Source organism: Nanorana parkeri, unplaced genomic scaffold, assembly GCF_000935625.1.
Source record: "Nanorana parkeri isolate BGI_ZX_2015 unplaced genomic scaffold, ASM93562v1 scaffold19, whole genome shotgun sequence".
In the NCBI taxonomy this organism is placed as follows: Eukaryota; Metazoa; Chordata; class Amphibia; order Anura; family Dicroglossidae; genus Nanorana; species Nanorana parkeri.
Genome location: NW_017306287.1, coordinates 2,856,692 through 2,871,752, shown reverse-complemented (window position 1 = coordinate 2,871,752; position 15,061 = coordinate 2,856,692). Strand labels below are relative to the sequence as shown.

Here is a 15,061-nt window from a genome sequence, read left to right as displayed (position 1 = left end):
AAAGGAGACAAGGGCAGACACAAGCCATGGTCAAAGGAGACAAGGGCAGACACAAGCCATGGTCAAAGGAGACAAGGGCAGACACAAGCCATGGTCAAAGGAGACAAGGGCAGACACAAGCCATGGTCAAAGGAGACAAGGGCAGACACAAGCCATGGTCAAAGGAGACAAGGGCAGACACAAGCCATGGTCAAAGGAGACAAGGGCAGACACAAGCCATGGTCAAAGGAGACAAGGGCAGACACAAGCCATGGTCAAAGGAGACAAGGGCAGACACAAGCCATGGTCAAAGGAGACAAGGGCAGACACAAGCCATGGTCAAAAGGAGACAAGGGCAGACACAAGCCATGGTCAAAAGGAGACAAGGGCAGACACAAGCCATGGTCAAGGAAGGCAAGGTGAGACACAAGCCATGGTCAGGGTAGACAAAAGGCATGGTCAAGGAAAGACAAGGGGAGACACAAGCCATGGTCAATGGAAACCAGGGGAGACACAAGCTATGGTCACAGGGTGGACATTAAACTAGTAGTCGACATGCTCAGTTAGGAGATACTGAGAAGGAACAATCACATACAGGGACAGAAATTCAGAACTCTACACATGTACAGCAGTTATGGGTATTGAAGAGCTATTAAAAAAGAGAATGTCTATTAATGTATATTGCAACACATGGCATTTAGTAATTTAAGTTAAACTCTAGGCAGTAAGAAGAAACAGTTACATTCCTCTTTAAAGTGTTATAGATATATATATACACATATACACACACACACACACACACACACACACAAGCAGTACAAGTATCTAAATTTGTTTTGGTATTAGCTTCTAGTAGTCAATGTACAGCAGAGCTGAGGCTAGGCAAAGGGGAAGCAGTTAAAAAAGCCAGTCAGTTGCACTGCAGTGATCAGAGGAGAGAGCAGAGTGACAGAGAGAAGAGATCAGACTCTATATCTTTGCTTCCGTTACATTTGTTTTATCGTTAAGGCAATGGGAAATCTGAATGGCCAGATACAACATTTGACTGGTTAAGAGTCTGTCTTCTCTGTTTTGATGGAGCTGCCAAGTACCTGAGCTGAGTGACTGCCCTCTGAGCCTCTGTGGCCAGGTTACACGTGGCTTCCATCTGGCAGTGAACAGTCCTCCATTTGGTCTCCTGCTCCATGAGGCAGCTCTCAGCCACAGCTCGGAGTTCCCTCTCCTGGTCAACTTGTCCTTTCAAGAGCTCGGTCTCTTCACACTTCTGTGGAGTAAGCCAGATAATATAATGTCAATTAAAATGCAAGTTATCTTTTATAACACCTAACTGGTTCTTTAAATGTTTCCAGTCCCCCGATATTGAGAAAAAATCTCAAGACTGATCAGAAACCATTACCTTGTGGAGCTGTATGGCCAACTCTTGCATCTCCGCTTCCAGACGATCAGCATAGGCCTGTTCCAAGGCATCCCCTGGAGGACGGGCAGAACTGTGCCAGCGAGCAATAGCAGATGTCATCTTTCTCTTTGGTCCAAACAAGCTACAAGGCGCAACATACGCAAATTATTTTTAGGGGCATCATGAAGGAACAGCTTTAGAAGTGAGTAGCAAAGCTCCCGGATATAAAAAAATCGGAGCAAGAAAAAGGGCACTGTTGGCTAAACGTTGCTCTAGAAACATCAGCTGAAGCCTCATTGGTTACTATGGCCAACGCTGCTAATTGTTATTTTTTGGTAGATGGAGAGTTAAAGTGACACTAAATTCAGGAGTTAAATCTTAAAAATACATTCAATTACCTTAACTATTAACAAAAATGTATCTTATTTGTTTATCACTCAGCAGTAGATCCTCAAATCATCTCTGAATTGGTGCTGACACTGTCCTTCCTTCTGGAGGGGGGCTACTTTTGTTCCCCCATGGTCCCTGTGTGTGTTGTAAAGTAGTCACCGCTCCAAGCTCAACCCTGTGATGGACTACAATATCAATACAAATTAGTAAACTAAACCTGAGATTGTACTCCATCACGGGAGTGAGTTTGGAGCGGTGACTACTTAACAACACACACGGGGACCATGGGGAACAAAAGGAGCCACCCCCCAGAAGGAAGGACAGTGTCAGCACTAATTCAGAGATGGAGGATCTACAGCTGAGTGATACACAAATAACATTTTTGTATTTTTGTAACAGGAGGGGCTGCAACACTGTAATGCTCAAAAATAGTTCAGAAAGCACCAATGGACCTCAATGAAAAGGTCACACCCCCAGTCCTCTATAAAATGACCGGAAATAGCATTTTGGCAACCCCCAAAACATACATTTGCCCTCCAGCCTCTTGGCTTAGCCACAGAAACTTCTCGACAGCACTCACGTGATGCCCACTTCCTTCAGGTCCGGCTCAGTGAGGGTGAGGAAGATCCGCAGATTCACATCTTGATCCTGGAATACAGAAAGGTACTTGGAACAGCCAATCTGCTCGAGCAGCTCTGCCAGGTCCTGATGGGAGAAGAGGAAAGAGTCAGAACTTGTGATACAAGAATAAAATACAGTTACAGTGGACATATACTCAGTGTATTAAAAGCCAAAACTTTTTCTTTAGGTTTTCGATAGAGTGGCAAGGGGTCAGAACCCGTCAGGTTCTTATTACTTTTGAGTTGATTCATGCTATTCGTCCAGGTGACCACTGTTACCGAGACTGAGGCGTGAAGTTAAAATGTTTGAGGAACCTCCGGAATAGGTGAAACGAGGGCAAATCTTTCCATGTTTTTTTGGTGACAACTGTCTAGGAGGGAGATTTCATCCAACCTCCAGGAGGTAACGGAGATATTCCCAATGGGATATCACCATAGCAAAAAAAAAAAAAAACCCCAGACATGGGTTTTAGTCCTTCTCTACTCCAAAATGTAAGGGAAAAGGGTTTTTGTGTTAGATATACAGAACTCTAAAATCTAAAGTTCCAATGGCATAGTTTAATGTGACCAAGCAAATAGTAAATATACCATTAGCATATGATTCCTAATAAGAAGAGAAGCAGCAGGGCTCTTCATTTAAAGAAGACCTGAATAGTGGAGGATGGGCCCCAAAAAAAGCAACCAGAAGGTAAAGGACTAGTCTCCAGTATTGCCCATGGCCTCTCTGCAGCTGATCTTTCCTTCTTTCTGACCTACCATGCCTTGTTCTGCACTGTGTTTCTGTGCAGAAGCAGCCGCCATCTTATGAAGCTCTATTTTCTCCTCCTGGCTATTGACATAATCTAGGAGCTAAGTCAGTGCAAGCTGTAACCTCCACCTTGTACCTTGGTAGGCCCTACCAGTGAGAAAAGCAGACGTCTGAAATATGAGGTCTGACATTTTATTGCTAATCTGACAAGGAGGGTGAGGGGGGTGGGATATGTTTTTCGGTGCAAAGGAACAGTTACCCTGTAAAGTGGAATTAAAAAAGTGAGGATTTGCCATTTCATAGGGAACATCTAGAAATATGAATTTTGCATATGCAACTGCCTGAAAATTGTACCTTTTGTTGTTTTCAATTGCTCTTGAAATATAGATTTACACATGCTCATTGCTGGATATCTGAGAGATGCCTCCGACTGCTAGTCTCAGGAGATTTGGTGAAGCCACTACTGTGCTGCTCCCTGTTTTTCTTGCTGGAGAGGAAGCTGTACCTGAGGACCTGCAGTGCAAGGATCTCCCTGCTTCATTCATTCTATGGATCTGGGCTTTTTTCACCTCTCCCGCTGCTCTTCTATCATTACCCCACCAATCATCAGATCTGTTCTGACATAAGGAAGCAGAGGCCTGCAGCTACCAAGATGGCATGGTAAGTCGGTAATAAAATAAAAGATTAGCCGTGGAAAGACCACAGGCAATACTGGAGACTCGTCTTTTGCCCTCTGCGAGCCTTTTTGGGCCCAGCTCCCACAGCTCAGGTTTTCTTTCTAAACGTACCTTAGGCCCCGTGTAGTGAGGAATATCTGGATCTGGCAGCGAGTTAGAGGGCCCAGGGGTGGTGTGGGCATCTCCATTGCGCTGTCTACCTTTGGAGTGCGTTTTGCCATGCTTCCTGCTGGAGGTTTCCACAGCCGAGTCAGAGTCCTGGAACACAAATTTGGATATCAATATAAACATGCAGCAGGAGTATAAACACGTACAGCTGCTTTTCTGCTCCTTTGTCTTGTTCCTTCCCTTTTTGAGTTTTCTCCCTTTTTTTTTTTCTTCTATTGTTTTTCATGTTGGTTTATTATGGTTGTCTACCTAGCTTTGATGTGTTCTTCTTTCGTAGTCTGTTCTCTTCATATATTCAAACAATAGTGCGAAGATACTGGTGGCCCAGGTGTTCACGGCAATAATGGAATCCTGGGGGCTTTGCTAAAACAAAGCAACAGATCATTCCAGAAATCTCATTAACATTTCAAAACTGTTGAAGAAGCCCGACACTAGGAATTAGTGTCAGGCTTCTTTAACAGTTTTAAAATGTTAATTTTAAAACTGGCTACTTGTATTCTTCCAATCATTAAATAAAGAAATATAACAACATGTACAGCTGTATGCAGTGCAGAGAAATGTGGAAACAACTACAGACACAAGGAGCTAGCTCATAAAAGGTCTTCACCTCCCCTCCTTCCCTGCCGCATAGGGACTCTCAGAAGATGGGAGAATTTATTAAATAAGAAAAGGAGACATATAATGCTCCTACCATATTTTGTTAGCAATTGAAAGCAGAGTCTAAAGCGCCACCTGCTGACCAACAAACTCAAACTAAAGTTTTAAAAGGGTTATTAAACCCTCAGCGGTTTTTGCATATCTCTACTGCTAGCAAGCAATAGATATATACAAAAACATTTTAAAAAAACCTTTTAAAAAGGCTTTAAACTTAGCTGTGTCTCCACCGCGCACTCCCGTCCGAACATCTGAAAGTTCCTCGGGCGGCCGCAAAGGATCTTGGGACGGGCGCATGCGCACGTCAGATGTTCGGCTGGGAGACGAGGAGAGACACAAGGTAAGTATATGGAGCAGCGTGCACCCGCACGGACGGGACATCAGAGGAGAGGAGGACAGAGGAGTCAGCGCTGGATTGGAGACCCGCACCAGTGCTGGAAGGACATCTGAAAAGGAACGTAAGGAAGAAGATGATCGAATCAAGAGACATCATTTAAGGTAAGTCCTTACAGCAGGATTGGGAAGAGGAAAATAAAATGCTGACTTTAATGTCACTTTAACAGGCCAGGTTTTATATTTGCCTAACTATAACTATACATTCGCTTTAATATTTTGTGGAGGCAGTGGACACATAATTATGCGAAAATGACAAAATAATCAGCATGAAAAGGACCACTGCATGCAAGAGCATATGCCGACCTGTGTCTGAACGATGTATAAAGAACGTGGTTGCAGTGATAACTGATACAGGAATAGGAGCATGCTTGCTGTGACTTGATCTCCGTACCTCATTGCTCTCCAGTGAGGCCTCGCCACTTACACCAGTGTTCAGAGACACACCTTCACTGCTGCTGCTCCGAGCTCTACCGCCACCTTCTTCTGAAAAAGACAATACCATCAAAAAGGATGAACGTTGAGCCATGAATAAAAAAAATAAAAAATGACACTTTGTTAATAAAACAGGACTTGCGTCATCATTTTACACACAAAGAGATACATATAGCGCCTTTTCAGTCACTGGATTTCAGCTCTCTCAATCAAGGATGCTCAGCATTAGACGTGGGCATTTTTAAAATTATATATTTTTTTGTTGAAGTCCACGGTGCGTGCTTCGTAAAATGACTTCCCCTGTGAACAAAACATGTGAATCGTGAAATCACAACACACAAAAAAAAGTGCATGAGGGTGCTTTGGTCCTCCTCCGAAGAGGAAGGGCCTCGATAATCCTGAACCCCCTGGGGCAAAAGGCTCCTGACAGGGGCAAAGAAACTCCGGTCCACCTACCCGAAGGCCGGCAGACCCCGATCCTCAGGGTCCTACCGAAGTAGGACCCTCAAGTACTAGGTAATGGGCACGTGGCCATCAACAAAAATCACCCAGCCCTTTCCTCCTTAGCCTGACAGTTCCTGGCCCGCCCTTTTCATTCACTGGACTTCAGTTCCTTCAATCATGGAGGCTTAGCATTACATGTAGGTATTGCCTAGGGCAGTGTGCAAACAAATGCAGCTTGCCCAGGAACACCCAAAAGTCCAGACTAATATTAGACATTTTGCAATTTGCATAACTCCTCCCAAGAGCCAGCCACTGCTTGCATCAGGGCTGAGGGCTCGCAAGAGGAGTACTGAGGCAGTGAGGCAGGGTGCTGTGATGTTTTTGGGAAGTTATGTATAGCACCCTGCCAGCCCCTCTCACCAGTCATGACCTGCCTGCATTGTAAAGAGAAGCACAGAGACCCAGTGATGTTACTGGATCTAAAATAAGGTATGTAAAGAAAAAAATACAAGTTTTGTTTGAATGTTATAGAGGTGGGAGGGAGGAGCCAAAATATAAAGCAGATTAAACTTCATCTTAGTTTAAGCTATAGCTCCAGAAGAAAGAAAGATGCACAGCAGGACACCAGGAATCCGACACTACTGAAGGTGCACCAGATGCTAAAGCAAGCAAGCTTTGTTCTTCAACCCGGAAGAAGTTTGGTGGCATTGGCAGCGGGACAGGTAAGTGTTAACTTATTCCTTTGCAGGGAGAATCGCTTTTCAAGAATAAAAAAAAAAAAAAAAGCAAAAGAGTAACTTTAAGCATAGAAGCATATGAAACATGCACATAGCTTGGTCTTAAAGAACGTGATTTTAGGTAAAAAATACAACAGCTAAAATAGGTGCTCACTGCACGTATACTATAATTTGTCTTAAATTATTATAGCTTGTCTCCATCAGCACCCACCTTTGCTGCTGCTCCCGTTGCTCTCTACATCACCGTCATTGATGGGGGAAGTGACATCCCGATATCGCAAATTGTCAGACCCCGCCGCCTCATAATCTAGTTCATTAAAAGTGACATATCCCTGAGGAGGGCCTGGTGCTGGAGAGATGGGTAAAACAAATATTATACACAGAAGACCCTCTAAGACAGGGGTGGACAACACTGGCCCTCCAGCTGGGCTTTAACTACAAATACCAACATGCCTCTGTCTCTGGGAGTCATGCCTGTATCTGTCAGTCTTGCAATGCCTCATGGGACTCGTAGTTCCACAACAGCTGGAGGGCCAGGGATACCCACCACTGCTCTAAGAGGCGCATGGGGTGAATTACTTATATAAATATGGGGTCAAATTGCTGCCAAATCTGAATGACTTCAAAAACACAACTGGGTGACAATCTGAACAAATAAAAGGAAGATCACCCCAACCAAAGCAGACATCAAAGTGATTTAGAATTCATCCCCGCTTGTTAAAAGAGACACTATGCACAAGAATGCATTTGCAAAAACGGGTTTATATCTTGTTGCCTGTGAAGTGAGCCCTCAAACGTGAACAGGGCTGTATTCCAACAATGGAGGTGCTCAGGAGAAGGCCTGTCAATGGCTGCAAATATTGCAGGCAGGGTGAGCGGTCCTTATTCCTGGACAAAATTGCACACATGTACTAACACGTGAGTTCCATTCTGTCCAACCATACTGTAAGCCCAACCTGGGGAGATAACACACCACCAGGGGGGCGCCTCCCACTGGGGATCATTTAGCCAGGAAGAGGACAGAAACTACAGTAGATCACAGAGCAGCAAGTCTCTGGGGGGCAGCACTGGGAAGGAGGTGTGTAATGCAGCCAGAGCGGCTTTAATTGCTGAAATACAAATGGGCCTTTTTACACAACGCTACCTGCGTATCAGGTTTCCCAATAAGCGGTGAAGCATTTCTCTATGCAGAGATATCAGTAACTGGGATTATGCCAATCTCAGATCCAGCCTGTGACCATTACCCACTCACCATATCCAGGCCGGTTGTGCGCACCTCCACCACCAGTTATCTTTGCCAAGGCTTGGGGGCCGTCATGAATGCTAGGACCTTTGGTCTTCCTCTGCGGTCTCACCCGGTGGGGGGTGGAAGACGACTCATCCGATGAACTAAGATCTTCCTGATGGCCTGAAAACATGAGAAGTTTCAGTAACAAAAATCTTGAATTGAAGCAACTTTACCTGTAACATTTTTTTTCTATGAAACCAGCCCAGGGGTGGGAAACTCCAGCCCTCCAGCTGTGCTTTAACCATAAATCCCAACATGCCCCTGGGAGTCATGCCTGTAACTGTCAGTCTTGCAATGGTTCATGGGACTTGTAGTTCCACAACTGGAGGGCTGGAGTTGCCCACCCCTGAAACAGCCCCAACTTCTGTCACTGCCCCCTGAACTATATAGCTGTTTAATGCTCAACAATGAGACCACCTTTTCTAAGACACTATTTTGTTTCCATCCATCATGCTTTCTCAGCTCAGTCTCTTGACACGTCTGATCTCTATCCAAAATTTGTGTGCTGCCTCTCTCCCGATACAACAGTACAAGACATATGACAAATTGTATATAGTGACATTTTGGAGTATATTTTACACAGGCCTGGGTTAATTCCAAAATCCCAATAAGGTTCGTGGGTAGGAACTGCTTTCTGAACCTGGATGTCATGCATTAGAAAAAAGAAAAAAAAAAAAACTTATTTAGTAAAGGTTTGGCTAGAGTTATACTTTATTTTTTTTAAAGTTTTTATAGAAGGAGGAAGGGTTTGCATCTTGACCAAGTTTATATTGCTTTCCCAAAGCCTTCTTGAGGAGGATATCACTGGGACAGGATGTGAAGGGATTTCCTTCAACAGAGTTCCGAACAGCAGTAAAAAAACAAAACAACAATAACCATCAGAGGGTGTACACCTTCACCACTTGAATTCCTTCTAAATATCAGTGCACTTCCTGATATGCGAGGTTGGCTAGGCACTCCTGTAACTACATCCTCATAGCTGTATATCTGCAGTGTGAGATGTAAAGGCACTGTTGCCTTTAACTGATAAGTCTCAGGCGATTTGGTGATGTCACTTATGTGCTGAACACTGTTCTCTTTGCTGGAGGCTGTGACATAAGGAAGTAAAGCCCCGCCTCTACCAAGATTGCCGCCTCCACACAGAGACATAGTGGAGAACAAGGCATGGGAAGTCTGTAATGGGGAAAGATCAGCTGCTGGGAGTCCACAGACAATTCTGGCGTCTAGTCTTCTGTTCTGTACCTTTTTTGGGGCACAGCTCCAGGAGTTCAGTTTCTCTTTAATGCCCTTTGAATTAGGGTGTAAGAATTAGGGTCAACTTTCACTACACCCAAAGGAAGCTGCATAAATCTGGTGAAACTATATTGCTACATTTACATATCATATAGAGGTGGAGGAACAAATTAATACCAGATCCCTTGCTTTGGGTTCGGGACCCTCGGATGCGATAGGAGTCCAGTAGTGACACTATCCTGGAATGGCCATATCTTGCTGCCAGCATTCGAGCTGTATCTCCGTTATGGTCCACCTCCATCACCTTCACCCCCTAGTAAAACAACAACATATGTATATACAGTAAGTGCAGGAGATAAGCAGAGCCCCTCCTCCCCAGCATCACAACATATTGGCATTCAGCAATAAAAACTGCACAAACTGCTCCCCTTCTACTAATTGTGATCAGGATGTGGGCCCGCTGTTTCTTAGGCCCATGCCAAATTAGAGATCCTGTTTGGTCAGACCACCACTTTTGCCACCTTAACATGTACCAAAGCATATAGTTTACATTTTGAGAACATTAGAACGATTATGTTTAATCAATGACCAATATTACTGGGGGATCCGGATTACACTGAAAATATTTTAGGTGATTTTAAAAAGGTAGTTCCCAAAAGAGCCCCTATGTTGGGTATCAATGTATCTCCCAGTCTTGTTAAGAGGAGTTGGAGGTTATGCATGTGGCTGGAACATGTAAAGACAGATGTGGCCATGTATGTCAGTGTTGTGACCACATATGGCTTCCTAGGGAGTTCACTTCTAATTCACTTGCAGTTTGTATACTGTTCTAGGCCCTCCATCCACTTGTTGTTTGTATACTGTTCTAGGCCCTTCATCCAGACACAGGTGCTGGTACCTCCAGGACCCATTCCCCCCCATCCCAGACTCACATATGACAAAAGGGGGGGGGTCGCACTTTTTTCTCCTTCTGGCTAAAAACAGCTTTATTGTTTACGTTTACATCATGAACGCTACATTCTTCCACTGATGCATTTCACTCCCTAGTGGAGCTAAATCGTAGACCTACAATTAAGCTCCACTAGGGCACAAAGCGTGTGAAGAAGAAGGAGTGGGTTGGAATGTCGGTTTTCATGCTGAAACTCGACCAATAAAGTTGTTTTTAGCCTGAAGAGAAAAGTGTGGTCTTGTATGTGCTATGCGAGTCTACTCATTCATATATCCAATACAGGAATTTACAATAAATACACAGACAAAAAAGATATATGGGACCCGTTTCTTATGCGAAAGGATTTGAATCTCTGTCCACCCAGTTCTGACATGTACACAGCACCAGCTAGGTGGATGAAACCACTGTGTGTTAGGCCTCGTTCACATGGGCGTGTTGCCCTGTGCAGTGTAAAGGGTTGTTTTTGATGCACCCGGAGCTGCAGGGAGGAAGCATGCAAGCATGTCATTTAAAGAACACAGGGCAAAGCAGGGCATCCCCAGCACTGCAAGGGTTAAGCGCTCGCTTCGGTCTAGGGAAATAAAGTCATATTCACCCGATCTTCCGAGCCGGCCAGCTGCGACAGCACTCCATCCCTCTGTTTGAAGATCAGCTTTAACTTATGGTCATAAAGTTTACCCATGTTATATATTGGATTACAAGTTAGGACTAAAGACTTACATGGTTCAGTAGATGTTGCACTATGATCTCATGTCCTGAGGCTGCAGCCTCCATGAGAGGAGTAAACCCATATACCGGCTCCCTGGAAAGATCCAACACAATGTCAATGTTACAGCCACACTGAAGGCAAAATCTGACCATACATCTAAAATCTGATTGTAAAACACAATTTTCTTACTTGAGATCTGCATTGGCCCCATTCTCCAGTAGGAATCGCAGCATCCGCTGGTGCCCGGCGCTGGTGCAGTGAAACAGAGCTGTCCAGCTGCGAGCGTCCCTAATCTCCATCTCAGCTCCTTGCTTCATTGGTAGAATAAAGGAAAATACATTAGAGGTGGAAAATAATTTTCTCATTCAATGCTCACAATTTCTATTTCCACGTTTATGCATTTAATGGTCTGTTCTATTTGAAATTGAAGTACAGTAATTACTAATCTAGAGAGGCAGCTCTGTAGCAGAGCTCCCAGAGCCGATCTGACTCCATTCCTCAAGCTGGTCAAATAGCGGGTCCCCCCCCACTGGTCACTGTGGTTCCTCCTGCTATCCCCTAGTCTAGTCACTGCAAGATACAATAGTGACCTAGAGGTCATTGGGAGCAATGATGACAGCCAGCGGAGGACACTCTATCCCACACTGAGTGTGGAATCGGATCGGTGTCGGGAGCTCTGCTACCGGGTGAAGATTAAGCCAATGGGCTGACGGACAGATAAGTGTAAAGCCGTTTCCTTCACAGGTTCGTTTTTTGCGATTATGTTGATCCCTAACAGGGTCACTAAGTCATTAAAGATCTCCTGCTTGTCTAGACCAGACTTTTTTGCCCAGGGTTAGGGGTATCAACATTTTTGCACAGCGTCATGACTTTCCATTGTGCAGACAGGCTGGCTGCCAGATCCATGGAAATGAATGACGTTGATCCAGGGAGGGTGGGATCTTTTCAGAAAACAATGGATGTTTGCTTAATTCTAGGAATGTACCCTCTGAAATGCTGCTGCGTCTGCTCCTGACGTGATGGTGGGGCTATGATGTGAAAGGGGGAGGGACAGAGGACTCAAATTTGAAAGGGGGTGATTGTTGGGAGGGGGGATTTAGGATTTTAAGGTAAAGCGGGGCTCTGATGTAAAAGGGACAGGCTCCTAATGTCAAAGGAGGGGGCTCTGGATATAAAGGTGCCCTGACGTGTGTGTTGTGAGGGGGGGATGTAGAGGGGGAACTTCCATGTGAAGGAGGGGGAACACCATTTTTGTGTTTTTGCATTGGTTCCTTCCTTAAAAACCATTACATTTTAGACTGGGGTGCCTTTGGATTTTGCATACCTTTAAAGGGTGCCATGACAGTAATAACAGCATGCGAGTAATGAAGAGCATCACAGCCTTCCAGTGCTGGGATTCCAAATTATAATCCCACTATAGTACGCCCCTACCGTGTCTGAATGGGCTTCTTCCAACAACTTACCTATAGACTGTGGGTATGCATGTGGAGGTAGAGGACAGCAGACTAAACTTCTGTAGATGCAGAGACTGGTACAAATGATTTTGGCCTAAACTACGCTGCGTGCAATAAGTGACCCTGCAAAACATTGCAAGGTCACCCATTTTGACTAGCACCCCGATGCAATAAGGCAACACAGCTCCAATGTTGTGGTGCACTGCGTCAGAAATAAAATCTACACATCTGTTTGTTTTTTATTTGCTCTTGTGCATTGGCAGCTTACTCAAAATGGATGGGCAATGCAGGTTAATATGTGACAAGACGCACGTGTTAACACAACGCACAGGAATGTCAAACTGTATGTGGGGCCTCCACATCTGTTGTACAGTGATATGAAATATGTAAATGCCATACAAAAAAAAAGCCCATTGTAAGAGGAAAAGACTAGGCCTTGGGAGTAGCTTGTCGTATTCAGCATGAGTTACCTGTATCAGACAATGGGCCACCTTCTCATTTCCACAGCTAGCCGCTAGCATCAGAGGGGTCTGTCCTATGGGGGTCCTGCAGTTGACATCTACCCCAGCTTCCAGGAGGAGGCTCACCACAGCATCGTGACCAATGTAAGAGGCGTACATGAGTGGTGTCCAGCCGCCCAGGTTCTGCTGGTTCAGGTCCACATCCCTTCTGTAGATAAACAAGAGGGCTCTTTTTAGTGATAAGACAATGTTACACTTTACACAATGGCAAGGAGTAAAATGACAGGTGCCCTCTAACTTTTGAGGTTATCTTTAGTTCTCAAAAGGAGCCGACTTCTAAAATAAAATCCTGCTGGCTCCTCGATTGGACAGACTGGCTCCTGAGTTCGATGATAATGTGTCCACCTCTGTCATAATTAGGGATATCCTAGTACCGGTGCTGAGTTTTAGGGCAAGTACTCGTACTCGCCCAAATACTCCGATGCCTAGCCCGATACTTGAGCTTCCGGTATCCGGAAGCCAGGCAGCGAGTCATTACACGCTGCCTGGATTCCTGATTGGCCAGAAGGCCGGCTCCATGCTCTCTCGTCACTTGTGATGGGGGAACATGCAGCCGGCTTCCTGGCCAATCAGGAAGCTCGGCAGTATGTCATTGCATGCCCCCTGGCTTTCCAATTGGCCAGAAAGCCTGCTTCATGCTCCCTCGTGAAATGTAATTATGCGTTGCCCAGCTTCCTGTTTGGCCAGCTTCTCGACCAATTAGGAAGCCAGGCAACGCGTCATTACACGGCACTTGGCTTCCTGATTGGCCAGGAAGCCTGCTCCATGCTTTCTCGCCACCTGGTGACGAGGGAGCATGGAGGTGGCTTCCGTGCTAAAGCGGGAAGCCGGGTGGCAAGTCATTACATGCCGCCAGGCTTCCTTAATGGGACTTCCGGTATTGGTGAGTACCGAAAAAAATTAAAATAAATATCGGTACTCGATACCGAAAAAACGGTATTTGTGCATCCCTAGTCCTAATCAATGCTCAATACACTGCCTTATGAAATTGCACCTGACACCACAGGAGACAATTAGAAATAGATTGATAATTAAATATTAGGCACACATGCCTTTAGGCATAACTTACTAAAAAAAAAAAACAGTGAAGGGAAATCTGGGAGTTCTGAAACCCTGGACAATACAGGATGTATATCAGCTTTCCAAAGTAATATGGAATTCAGGAGCCAGTCTGTCCAATCCAGGAGCTAGCAGGGATTTTATTTTAGGAGTCAGCGCCATTGACAACAACTAGAGAAAAATCTCAAAAGTTAGGCACCAGGAGCATTGGCGACCTGGCTCCTGGGATGTGTCCAGCCCCACCTGGGCTTATGAGGTTTCACATCACAAGCTCAGTTTAAAGCGGCCAAACGTGGGACAGATTTATCACTACAGCGTGTTATTCTCACCTTCGCACACAATGCTGAACAATCTCATACTGTCCTATAGAAGCCGCTGTGTGAAGATCCAAAGGCAACTCTTGTCCATCCAACGGCTCCCCGTACCAGATGGACAGACTGCGGCTCAGCATCTCCGTCTCACTGGACTCATCACTGAGCTCGCTCGCCATGCTGCCAAACCCAGCTGCTGGATCCTGTGGAAGGGAACAAATAATAATGAAGTAAAAGGAGATAGGAAAATAGAGAAAAGCAAACCTTGCCCGAGTTGTTCATGAAAAAGTCAATGAAAAGTCAGGAGGAACCTTCGAGCAACGCAAATGATGTGGAAAACAGTTTGCTGCAGCTGAAAGGAGAATGCAGAATCAGCTGGACCCCTGAGCACTGGCCCCCGATATCCTGTTTTAGGCCAGGTTCACACTTGGGCGATCCGTGACCGCGTGCCAATCGTACACAAAACAAGCGCTGTTTTGTGTACGATTGGCACGCGGTCACGGATCGCAAAAAAAGATAGCAGACTCCAGCAGCCGTCCATCTACTAGCTTGGAGAAAGATTGAAGGAGGAGCAGACGGGGGAAGAGTCTTGCCTTGCTGTGCCTGTGTGATTGTGGAGAGACACACAGCTTACTGACGCACACAAGGGTGGCTCCATAGGACCTGGCAAGGGAAAGGAGCCACCCTAATAAGGGCTGGTGCAGACTTGGGCGTTCCCGGGAACGCACGATCGGTTGCACACAGTGGTTGCCGCGCGGCACCATTGATTTCAATGCAGTTACATCCGCGTGGCAATCGATGAAAAAAGGTACATGTACTGTTTTTTTTGCGACACGCACCGCATGTTTTTTTTTTTCTTGTAATGGTGCGATCACCGGTGATCAGCGATTCCGTGA

The 15,061-nt window shown here is 45.4% G+C and overlaps 1 protein-coding gene across 1 annotated transcript in view; it reads right to left on the bottom strand.

Annotated features, from left to right (window-relative positions):
• Positions 1 to 14,364, bottom strand: part of ANKS3 (ankyrin repeat and sterile alpha motif domain containing 3) — a 20,711-nt gene extending 6,347 nt beyond the window's left edge. Inside the window, exons 1-12 of the mRNA XM_018561233.1 lie at positions 14,184 to 14,364; positions 12,745 to 12,943; positions 11,010 to 11,131; positions 10,832 to 10,913; positions 9,340 to 9,475; positions 7,894 to 8,049; positions 6,853 to 6,990; positions 5,420 to 5,511; positions 3,922 to 4,068; positions 2,346 to 2,470; positions 1,376 to 1,517; positions 1,071 to 1,243 (exon numbers count right to left, since the gene is read on the bottom strand). Coding sequence (XP_018416735.1) covers positions 1,071 to 1,243; positions 1,376 to 1,517; positions 2,346 to 2,470; positions 3,922 to 4,068; positions 5,420 to 5,511; positions 6,853 to 6,990; positions 7,894 to 8,049; positions 9,340 to 9,475; positions 10,832 to 10,913; positions 11,010 to 11,131; positions 12,745 to 12,943; positions 14,184 to 14,344 — 1,673 coding nt within the window. The 5' untranslated portion in view covers positions 14,345 to 14,364. The remainder of the gene's footprint in view (positions 1 to 1,070; positions 1,244 to 1,375; positions 1,518 to 2,345; positions 2,471 to 3,921; positions 4,069 to 5,419; positions 5,512 to 6,852; positions 6,991 to 7,893; positions 8,050 to 9,339; positions 9,476 to 10,831; positions 10,914 to 11,009; positions 11,132 to 12,744; positions 12,944 to 14,183) is intronic.
• Between the last annotated feature and the right edge of the window lie 697 nt (positions 14,365 to 15,061).